General features: G+C 39.5%; 1 protein-coding gene across 1 annotated transcript; it reads left to right on the top strand.

Moving 5' to 3' along the window:
- Window positions 1-6,423: 6,423 nt before the first annotated feature.
- Window positions 6,424-7,838, top strand: Kdsr (3-ketodihydrosphingosine reductase). The gene is made up of 4 exons (XM_018539566.1): window positions 6,424-6,637; window positions 6,781-7,210; window positions 7,303-7,544; window positions 7,620-7,838. The coding sequence occupies exons 1-4, from the start codon at window positions 6,455-6,457 to the stop codon at window positions 7,836-7,838; spliced, it is 1,074 nt and encodes a 357-aa protein (XP_018395068.1). The 5' UTR covers window positions 6,424-6,454.
- Window positions 7,839-10,920: the final 3,082 nt, after the last annotated feature.

Genomic DNA, 10,920 nt, shown 5'->3' with positions numbered 1-10,920 from the left:
ACATATTTCTCACGAAAGAATAAAAGTTTAGACCATACAATTATATACAAGGACGAATCAGATTATTTTGTCCGTCTGCCGTCTGTTTGTTTCTTTATTTTTTTATGGACACGATCGATGCGGAATCGAGCTTAAAAGCGGTACGACAAATTGCACGCTAATTGACTAATGCACACATGACCGGCGGTGGTGCAGCGGAGACCGCAAAAATTAAATGAGATTGTTGTCGCGGGGAAAGTTTAATTGGAAACTGTGCCACCCCCGCACGCGAGTCATTTCACAGCGGTTGTCGGTGCATCGAAATCATCTCGAATAAACAGAGCGTCTGTCGGCTGCGCGGTACACTTGGGACCGTGGTTTGGTTCGAAAAGTTTCAAACTTCATTAGAATCAGGCGTTGTTCTCACAACGCGGTAGATTCACCGTCGTGCGAGGGTGGCGAGAGGGAGAAAGCAGAGAGAGAAACAGTGTGAGAGAGAGAGAGAGAGAGAGAGAGAGAGAGTGTGTGTGTGTGGGGGAGGGAGAGGGCGAGAGAGACTTCGTGCAACCCCGACGACGACGGTGCGCTGAACTCTCCCTCGATTGTACCGTTGACGTATCTTGAAGTGGAAAAAGGGGACGCACCGCACGGGGAATACGAGGGGCGTGAAATGGCCTCATTTCGCAGCCCGGAGAGCCGTCGATGTAGCATATATCGCTTCTTCTCGCTCGCGAGTGTTAGATATACGCGCGCCCTAAGCGAAGTGTATTTACTCCCGACAACTTTTGCCGGTGACGTTCTCCGACAACGAGGAGAGCCTCCCAAGCAGCATGATACAGTCAGCGATCAATTAACCGTGGTGTGTTTCTCAATTTGCTCAAATACATCCCACAATACTCGCCTTCTATCCTTTAAGGGAATTATTTTTATTACGAGTATTTACGTTGAAATATCATATAACAGATATTTTCGAAATCCTACATATTATCTGCTACTAATCCAGATATTTCTCGAAAATGTTATATCCAGCGATATTTTTGTGACGAATAACAGATAATAGTATATATATCACTGATTCAATTAGATCCATCCGTTTTAATCACCTCATAAAATATTGTAGATGTATTGGAACAAATTTTCTTTACGTATATAAATAATTAAAGCATGTAATTATAAACGATTAAAACAATCTAAATTTAAATAATAATTCTTTAATTGTATATCTGTGACCTAACTGTCCAAAAGAACTTTTTATTGTAAATCACGCAAAATTGACGATATTATAATATAAGATTATTTCTTTTATAGAGTTTTACTCAAATCGATATGCGAAATGAGGTGAGTGTTTCAGAAAAATGACTCTCGCGACGGACGCTCTAGAGCCGTGTAGGGCACTACTGCAGAGAAAGCTGAGGACTGGAATAGTACTCCATAAAGCATTCATGTGCGAGTCCTAGAATAGACAGCGTGCCATCAACGGACATTCGAATTCTTCGTTATAACACGATTTATGTGTACACAGTGCCGCGCCGTTGCGGAGTCTCATCTTTCCCTGCAGTCGCCGCGAATTTACTCTCGGCCATAAGTAATCGCGTCTCGCTTCCTCGTTAGCGTGTCGGGTCGTCGTATCCCGTTTGACAGAGGAATCGAAAAACTTCTCTTCAGTCCCGCGTAGAGGACGCAGGACGGAACGCGTGCGGGAACGAAATCGCATTCTCTCCAATCTCCACGATCCGAATATCCCGTAAACAAATCGGATTTCGGCTTTCGAGCTTTTCCGATGATGGTCGGGATATGAATAAAAGAGAGAGCACTCGCGCTTTTTTACTTTGAGCATCGGTAAATACGCGACGCGTACGTTCCCCATACGTAAATTCTTTTTACCCCGTCCGTCTGGCGCTCGCGCGAGCGAGCGTTTTATGCATCGCGACCGCGACAGCGCGTAGCAAAGAAACGGCTACCTGGCGTACTTGCGTCGGCTTGCCGACACGTGCCACACAGATCATAGTTTTTCCCCGGCCGAAACTTCGCCGCGACGTGTATCACGTACTTATTGCACTTCGCCGCGAGTGCGAAATGCATCCGCGCGCGCGCTCATTCTCTCGTCGCTCCCTCGTCGTCCATTTCCGATTCCGCGTCGGGACTCGCCCCGTATTTTTCCTAAGATTACGACGGCGCGGTTTCGTGGAAAATCCGCGAGTACGACGAGAGGGTAGCCGTTCTCTCGCGTGCATAGGGAGTGTCGGCGGCGGCGGCGGCGGCGGCAGCCCGCGCAAACGGGGGTGGTTGGGACGTCGAGGGGGTTTGCTAACACACCGTGCAACGAATGGAGATCGATTCTGAGTCTGGGTCAGGCGAGGGCGTTCACCCCCCGGTGCAGCCCGGGAGACACGGAATCCAGGATCGTAGCTAGGCTATCACGGCAGGCGGGGTACTGGCCGGGAGTCAGGGGCCTGGGGGCTGCGAGGGAGGAGGGTGTGCACCGGCTCGGGACACTCCCTTCTGTTGGGTGCAATGTACGCTCGCTCTCCTCTATGTCCAAAATCGCGGCTCCGGACTGCCGCAGCTCTCGCAACCCCGCGACGAGTCTCGACCGCGGATCGCGATGACGTTCTCGTTGTAACCCCCGTTCATTCTTCCAAGTGATTTAACGGGGGTAATCTCTTCCAAAAGAGAATTCGAGCCTGATCGACATTTCCGCACGCGGATGATCGGTTTATCTTCCGTTTATCTGTGATCACCTTCCGTTGAAATTAGATACGTTTCTTCGGTTATAGTGGCAGAGTAAAAGTTCACAAATTTCGTTGCCGATTTAATCCGATCCAGCAACGGATTGACGGATTGTAATTTATAACAACAGACTATATAATAATATATGATATACTTCTTTATGAAACATGATACACGATAGGACGCGATCTCCATAATTATCAAGCTAGTCAAATTGCCGGATGTAATAATCATTAACAGTGATATCATTTGATTTGTTTAGTAAATCTATATAGCTTTTTGCGATACGTAAAGACATACCTACTATCGTCTGAGAAATTAATTTTTTACTACTATAACTATTCGGAATAACTGTAACGACATTTCGCGATGTTGTTTAACTTATCTGACTCGATATCCCTGCCTTGAGATCACACAGCACAGTGAGTTGCGCTAGTAAACTGTCAAATCTTGTTTATCCGGAGAATCACCGCGGTGCGTAAGTGTTTCCTTCGTATCTTCCGCTTTAACCTGGCTACCAGGAGCGAGTCCCAGGACGAGGTGAACGATCGACAGGGTGGTGGTACGTGACCTTTTGCGCGAAGGATAACGGCAGGGACGGGGTGGGGGATGTGGCGGTTTGCACTATGGTAACACGGGGGTGAATGCACGTACTCCAGGGGGCTTATCCTGCAACTTTTCGACGCATGCGTTCCGTATTCCGGAAATTTTCGCAATGCGTGACGTCACTGGTGTCGCGTCGGATTGCGTGCTCTCCCTCCCTCTCCCCCCCCCCTCTCTCTCTCTCTCTCACGCTCCCCGCCTTTCTCTTTCTCTCTCTCCAATTTTATAAAATTGTTTTAATATAATAGTATAATATTATTATAGCAATATAATATTATATGTATATATTGTTACGTATATTTTAATATAAAATATACTACATTAACTTGACTTTATATCATGTTATGTTATGCAATTGTGAGAATACGTTTGTTTTGTACAATATTGTTTCTACATGAATTGAAATTAATGTATATTCCAGGTTTGTTTTTTATAGCTGATGAACCAATACTTATATGTGTATACTTTTTGTATTTGAAGTGAAACAGATATATGAAATTTAAGCTTTTTTTTGCGAAAATACAGCAGAAGAAGAATTTTAATGCATTTCACTGTATAAGAAACAAATTTCTTGTTACTTAATTTCTAAACTGAGGATTTATCTCTAAACGCATAATAAATAATATTCTCTCTCTCTCTCTCTTTCTCTCTGTTTTCAATAAAAAACATATTTCGTGTATAATTACGATGCAATTTTTGATGTACATTAAAATAGTAATTGCGCTACATTCATCATTGCAATATGATCATCGAGTATAAATCTTGCAGCGGGTTATTATACGTTAACCATAATAGATTATGAACCGAAATCGTTGAGGTCGCGTCGCGGTTTTAGTGGCGTAATGGATTCTGGCTGCATTGATGACTGAGCGCTTGTGGATGCATGCAATCACACACATGTATCTACGCACCAATCTATACACGTTACACGTAGAATTGCTTCTGTTTTCGCGAGACGGCTTTCTTGTTTCGATTTCACGGAATAATTAAGAATCTCTCATTCATGCATTTTTTTTTTCTAATTCTCAAAGTCTCGAATGTAAGTCTTGGTAGGATCGAGCGCTGTTTTACCGCCATTAGAACGTCTTCGGATACCGGCGAACAGAGAAGCAAGTGCGGCACCCTTAGCGAGGGAAGGTTTCGAGAGGTCGTCCCTTGGCGCCTATTCGTATGCAACCAGAATAACGCGATCGATGCGTGCAATATGTAATCAGGTTCTCGGTTTTGTGTTTCTTCATTTTTATGTTTTTCATAAATATCACATAAGAGAAATAAAATTTTGTCGAGAAGAATAAAATTATTCATAACTTTCTCGACGAATAGATTTTTCTAAGCAATTTTCATGGGAATTTAGTCTGCGAGCCAAGAAGCGGTCGGTAATGTAGTTGGTCGTAGTATCAGTTCGATACTGCAGTGGTAAATTCGGTAAAAATTCTAATCTCAAGTTTTTGTGCATTTTTTCATCACAATGAAATACACAGGTAGTGCAAAAAACGCTATCTCGTCTCTGACTTCGAAGTATTTTAATTATCTATTAATGAATGAGAGGAAAAAAGATAAAATCTTTGATGCCAAATAGAGGTCGAAACAAATGAATCCTGATGAAAATAAAAGTTGGATTGTAAGTCGAATGTAAGGAGACAGTAACAGAAGCGTAAACGAAGCTTTTTAGATGTGAATATTGAGACAAAAAGTTTACACTTCTTTTATGTTTTGCTGTCATGTTACCGTAGAATTACTTCTATTTTCATAAAAGAAGAGTAAATGCCTCTTTTACGTTTCGCTTCAATTTTTGCTTCCTAAAAATTTTGTGTACGCTTCTATCACTCTTTTCTTACATTCGACTTATATTTCAATTATTATTTTCGCCAAGAACCGAATGCGATAAAATATAAGAATTTTGCTAAAAAAATTATATATTACTCAATTCAATGAAATTTAGTAAAATTCAGTAGTTGAATTGCCTTTGGTGTGTGGGAGGCACCGACGAGATAATAATCTAGTATGACTTAAAAAATTCACTGCGCACTAATGTTCTCTCAGCAGTATTATGACTAGAATAAGAAGCAATATTTTAAAATAACGCAGGTAGTCAAAATGAGCTTTATTATTCAAAGAGCCAATTTTGGATAAATTTAATTTCACATAACTGGATTTATTTTATATTCCAAAATCGTAATTTTATTATCGGTAATGTTTATCGATAAAATTTACATACCTGATAATAAAAGCTGTAAATTGAACAAACAATTTAGGAACCTCTTATATAAAGTGAAAAGATTTAATTAATAAATAACATATGTATTATATTCATAACTATTTATTATGTTAAATAGAATAGAATAATAATTCTAACGTAAAAAAATAGAAATAAATTAGAGTTATCATATAAATATATATATATATTTTATTTTTAAATTTTGATTAAATAAAAAAAATGCAAAATATTTTCTTATTTATGGCAATTTATAAGTTAATTTTTGTTTTTATTTTTTATAATTCTATCGAAGCTACGTAAAAAATTTAAACATATTAAAATGATACAACAATGACTGCGGATAAATTGAACCATTTATTATTTACTTATCTCTAATGTAGGAAAAAAGAGAGTGTCATTGCTCTTTAATTACCTCCAGGTCTCTAGGGGCATAATTTCCATCTACTAATTAATAGTTATAAAAACTTAGCTAGAGGATCGATAGTTTTTAATTAATATTTAGTGTGTGTGTGTGTGTGTAAGAGAGAGAGAGAGAAAGAAAGAGCATATATGTATATGTAGTATTTCCAGCTTGATAAGATAATGGAGATAAAAAACACTGATTTGACGACTGCAGATAGCGTGAATTTATCGACCGTAGGTATATGAGAGTGAGAGGAGAATTATAACCATCAGAGTCAAAAGGCTTGTTCTTTTTACCTGCACTGTCTGAACTGGTGCAGATAGTGCAATAAGTTGAAGTGAAATAAACGTATATCTGTTTCACTTCAACTTATTGCACTCTGTGCACCAGTTCAGTAAAAAGAACAGGCCTAAAGGTTCTGATTCAAAGGTTCTTACTTCCTGTTGAGTCGTTTCGTTCATTGTTCATTGTTAGCTGGAACTGGCTGGAAAGAACTAACGAACTCACACGTGTCTTGCAAGATGGATTTCTCGCGCGATTGCCTTAGTTCTGATCTTCTTTATACATACAACGCGATAATATATGGCTTGTATAGTATTATAGGATTCATTCTTTTGTCAGTTATCGTATTCGGTACTCTGTTTGTGTACGAACATTTCTTTTGGACAAAAAAGATAAAAGACGTTAGGAAGAAACACGTTGTCGTAAGCGTCGTTGAATTTCGAAAAAATGCTGTTATAATTCATGATTCAGAATGTGAAATTATATTGAATTGAATATTAAAATCTCTCTTAAGTCTCTCTCTTGATTTATTCATCTTATAAATATAAAATATTGTTTTGTATAGGTGACCGGTGGCTCTAGCGGTATTGGAAAATGTGTGGCGATTCTTGCTGCGAAGAAAGGAGCAAACGTCACGATAATTGCGAGAAATGTACAGAATTTGGAGAAGGCTAAACGTGAAATACTGCAAGCATGTGAAAACAAAGATACACAAAGAGTCGAATATCTTTCTTTAGACATTGGAACAGATTATGACACCGTCGAGAAAGCATTGGTCAATTTGGAAAATGATATGGGTCCTATTTATATGCTTGCAAATTGTGCTGGTCTTGCGATACCAAGCAAAATAGAAGACACCACTCCAAAGAATCTGGATATAATGATGCGCACAAATTTCTTAGGCACATATTACTGTATTAAGGCTGTAACACCAAGAATGAAAGCTGCCAAAGAAGGAGTGATTGTACTTGTGTCATCTCAAGCTGGTCTCCTAGGTATTTGCATAATAAATTATCTATACCAAAACATATGTTAATTATAGTTTTATATATAAACATTATATGAAACGTGAAAATGCATTGTGCAGGTATCTTTGGATACACCGCTTACTGCAGTACGAAATTCGCAATCCGTGGCTTGGCAGAGAGCTTGGCTATGGAATTACAGCCTTATAACATTTCTGTCACTTTGTGTTTACCACCGGATACAGACACACCTGGTTATGCCATCGAAGAGTTGTCAAAGCCAATAGAAACAAAAGCCATATCACAGGTGGCGAAGTTAGTTCAGCCCGAGGTCGTTGCTGACAAGCTTTTCGAGGATGCGTTGGTTAGTATATGAAAAAATAATGATTTAAAAATTATTTTGCCATAATCTTCTTCATTAAACGATGATATGTTTCAGGCAAGCAATTTCTTCTCTTCCGTTGGTTTTGAAGGTTTTATTATGATGACATTGTGTGCGGGAATGTCGCCGGTCAAGCTGTTTCGTCAACTGTTCGTACAAGTTTTTCTAATGGGCCCATTGAGACTTATCGGCGTAATGTACCTCTTCATCTTCCAAAGAATCATTGCTCAGTGCAAGCAACATACGAACTCTGAAAATATAGAAAAGGTTAAGTAAGAAAAAAAGGTTCCTTATAATATTCTGTGATCTATGGTTTAAAAAAGAAAGGTTTGTTATAATATCCTATGAATTAAAAGATTGAAGTGATATTTCTTCCATTCTAAACTATAGAGCTTATTTATTTTCTACTATGGATTTAATAAATTTTCTTAGTTTATACCTTTGTGTAATGTGTATCGCAATTTATGTCTACGTAATTTATGTTTTTTTCTTTACTTTTCTAAATAAATAGTAATAACGCACGTGTTAAATCGATGATAAATACGAGAGATAAATACATATGTAAGATAGATTATTTTAATTAATACAATGCCATAAGAGACATGCAATACAATGTACAAAGGAGCAAAAGAAATAAAACACGTCTTAACGGTGTTTGGCTTACTTTTTATTAGGTATTCCGTAAGTTCATAGTATAATGTTTTTTTTTCTTTTATTAAGCTTTTATGGTTCTTACACACATAGAACGGGACTGCTCTTCGTCCCGTTTCTCGCCACAATAGGTTAAAAACGGAAACGCTGAAACTGGTATGTAAAGAGTACTCTCTCGTGGACGGGGCTCCGTTCGACGTCGATCGCGTCCGCCCATCTGTCTGCCGTTGGTAAAAGATTGAGCTTGTGCTCGATGCGAATAACGAATAAATTCCATCCCACGTCCGTCTAAAGTCCAATAAATAGTATCATGCGGACCGCGATCGGGCGCCGAAAGGGCGTGTCGCGTCCAGCTTCCGAAAAACGAGACTAAACTTATACGTAGAAACGGCGGTCAACGAAGATTTGTCTCCCAAAATTGCGAGTCCGGTAATGATGGGTTTAACATTGATTTATTATCGCGCTTTCACTCTTTTTTTTTTTCGCATTCTCTCACTCTCGTACGTGCACCTCACACGCGCACATTTTAAACTTTCGCTCCGCATATCTTCCCACATTCGCACTAATATCTTTCGCTTTCCTCGGCATCATCTCGTAGATTCGTTAAGGTTCTATTTTCCTCTCGTTAACCCTAAAAGCGCTTTAGGTGTACAGACGCGAATCCACGAGACGAGGCTTGCCTCGAGGAATATTTCCAGAGTGTCTTGCTGTTTATTTTTTTTTTTAACTTACGCTTATTTTTTTTAAATCGATCGTCCGCTTATCCGCGCGCTCGACAAATTTCGTCTTTCCTCTCACCCCTCTGCGGCTTCTTGATTTCCGTTATAGTCCACCCTTTACGGCGGTGGCAGCCGTAAATCACCTTCGTCGAACGTTCGAATCGGCAGACGTGTGTTGCGTTAGTGATTAATTAGACCCCTTACTATAGTGTGATCTGTCGCGTGTCGTCAACGAAAACGGCCCGTAACGTAGGATCTCGCTTTCAACATTAATAGGACGTTGTCGAACTCAATCGCTTGCGATTGACTTATCGGAGCTCCTGATTTATGATGTCGATCGCATGCATCCGTCCGACAATATAAATAATTACCCGGGTGTACGTCTCGCTGAAGAGATCGAACGTAATGATCTGTTACTCCATAATATAATTCGCGATGATTCGTCGAGCCTCTCGAGTCGTTCGGGAGCTTTACAATGCTCGCGTGCAACAATCGCGTGATCGCACGATGCATTTCTCGCGAATGTCATCGGTGGATCCGCGTAGTTAACGAGGTATCCGTCGTCCCGAGGGTGCCGATCGGCGACAAATGGGTTTTTCAAATCGTTCTTCTAACCCTCCACAATCGAGGAAAAAAAGTAACGTGCGGACGATCATTATCAAGTACATCGTCGGGATAGGAAATTTGTTACGCGACACTAGTCGGTTGCTCTCAGTGGAATAAGAGCGGTGGAGGGTTAAAATTACAACAGTCATGTATTACATATACATTCTCCGCGTGCAAGGCTAGTACCATTTTACAGTCTTCAACATCTAACTTCTTGTCTAAAAAGTTCTTCGATAACATTCTGCTTGCTGCTCGTCTCGAAATCTTTTTACGGTGACCTGTTCTCAATCTCTCTTTCTTTCTCTCTCTCTCTCTCTCTCTCTCTCTCTTTCTCTCTCTTTCTCTCACACACGTACACATACAGAGCTGCGTAATCGATTTCCGGAATGTTCTTCCGTTTTCACAAAGAATTTTTCGAGACCGTTCGACGGTGCGGCAGCGCGGATGGATCACGTCGAAATTGGAATCTCCGATTCGATAGAGATCTATTTCTGGGTCACCGCGTCCCACTCATCTTTCATCCTTCCTTCCGACGATGTCGACAACGACAACGGCGTCGGTGTCGTATCGCTCGTACTTCTTAGATATAGCCTATTATCTCGGAAAGAACATCTAACTTGTGTTATCTACGCGTAAGAGCACATCGTACTGTCAGGACGGTCACAAACATCACTCTCGAAACAAGGTGTCCATCTAGAGGGTTGCCGCATCTAAAAGTCTTAAGTTACTGGATATTTCCTCCTTAGGATCAAAATCTAATCGGACAAAATAGGACAGAAATAGTAATCACAAACAATTTTAAAAACAGAGTTCGATTGAAAAAAAAAACAATAAATTACTATAATATAAAATATATATTATTATTATTAAACACAAAATTAAACTATGTTTTGTGTATATCACGTTTAACATTCGTTATAAATATTTTATAAAAACATTTAACATATTTAACAAGTTAAAATAAAACACGTTTAATACTTCATGTAAGAAAACGTTACGTAAGAGTACAATAGAAATATTTAAGCAAAAGACATAAAATTTTTAGCGATATAATTCCGGGATTATATAGTAGGCTCTTAAAATAGGCAATCGTCGCTAAAAATTCTGATTATAAATTTTTAATATTACAGGATGTAAATTTATTTTATTAATTAGATATATATTTAAACAACGTCCGGTTTGACTTGTTAACCGACCATCGAACAAGGCTCTTAAAATTCCGACAATCTGAGTCAAAACCACTAACAACCCTCTATGTCCACACCTCGGGATTTGTAATCGCTCTCGGCACGCGTTTCTATATACGTTCGGCGCGGATCGCTCATTATATTAATCAGACAGTTTCTTGAAGAAAAAAAAACTCCCACACCGCGATTAGCAAT

Source organism: Cyphomyrmex costatus, unplaced genomic scaffold (assembly GCF_001594065.2).
Source record: "Cyphomyrmex costatus isolate MS0001 unplaced genomic scaffold, Ccosl1.0 scaffold216, whole genome shotgun sequence".
NCBI classification, from domain to species: Eukaryota; Metazoa; Arthropoda; class Insecta; order Hymenoptera; family Formicidae; genus Cyphomyrmex; species Cyphomyrmex costatus.
Note: the sequence above shows the minus strand (reverse complement) of the source record. Positions and strands in the feature narration are given on the sequence as shown.

Excerpts from the sequence above, each read along its gene's own strand:
- Kdsr (XM_018539566.1), top strand. The coding sequence starts at position 6,455 with ATGGATTTCTCGCGCGATTGCCTTAGTTCTGATCTTCTTTATACATAC. Across the intron at positions 6,638-6,780 it reads TTAGGAAGAAACACGTTGTC|GTGACCGGTGGCTCTAGCGG; the intron begins GTAAGCGTCGTT and ends TGTTTTGTATAG. Across the intron at positions 7,211-7,302 it reads ATCTCAAGCTGGTCTCCTAG|GTATCTTTGGATACACCGCT; the intron begins GTATTTGCATAA and ends TGCATTGTGCAG.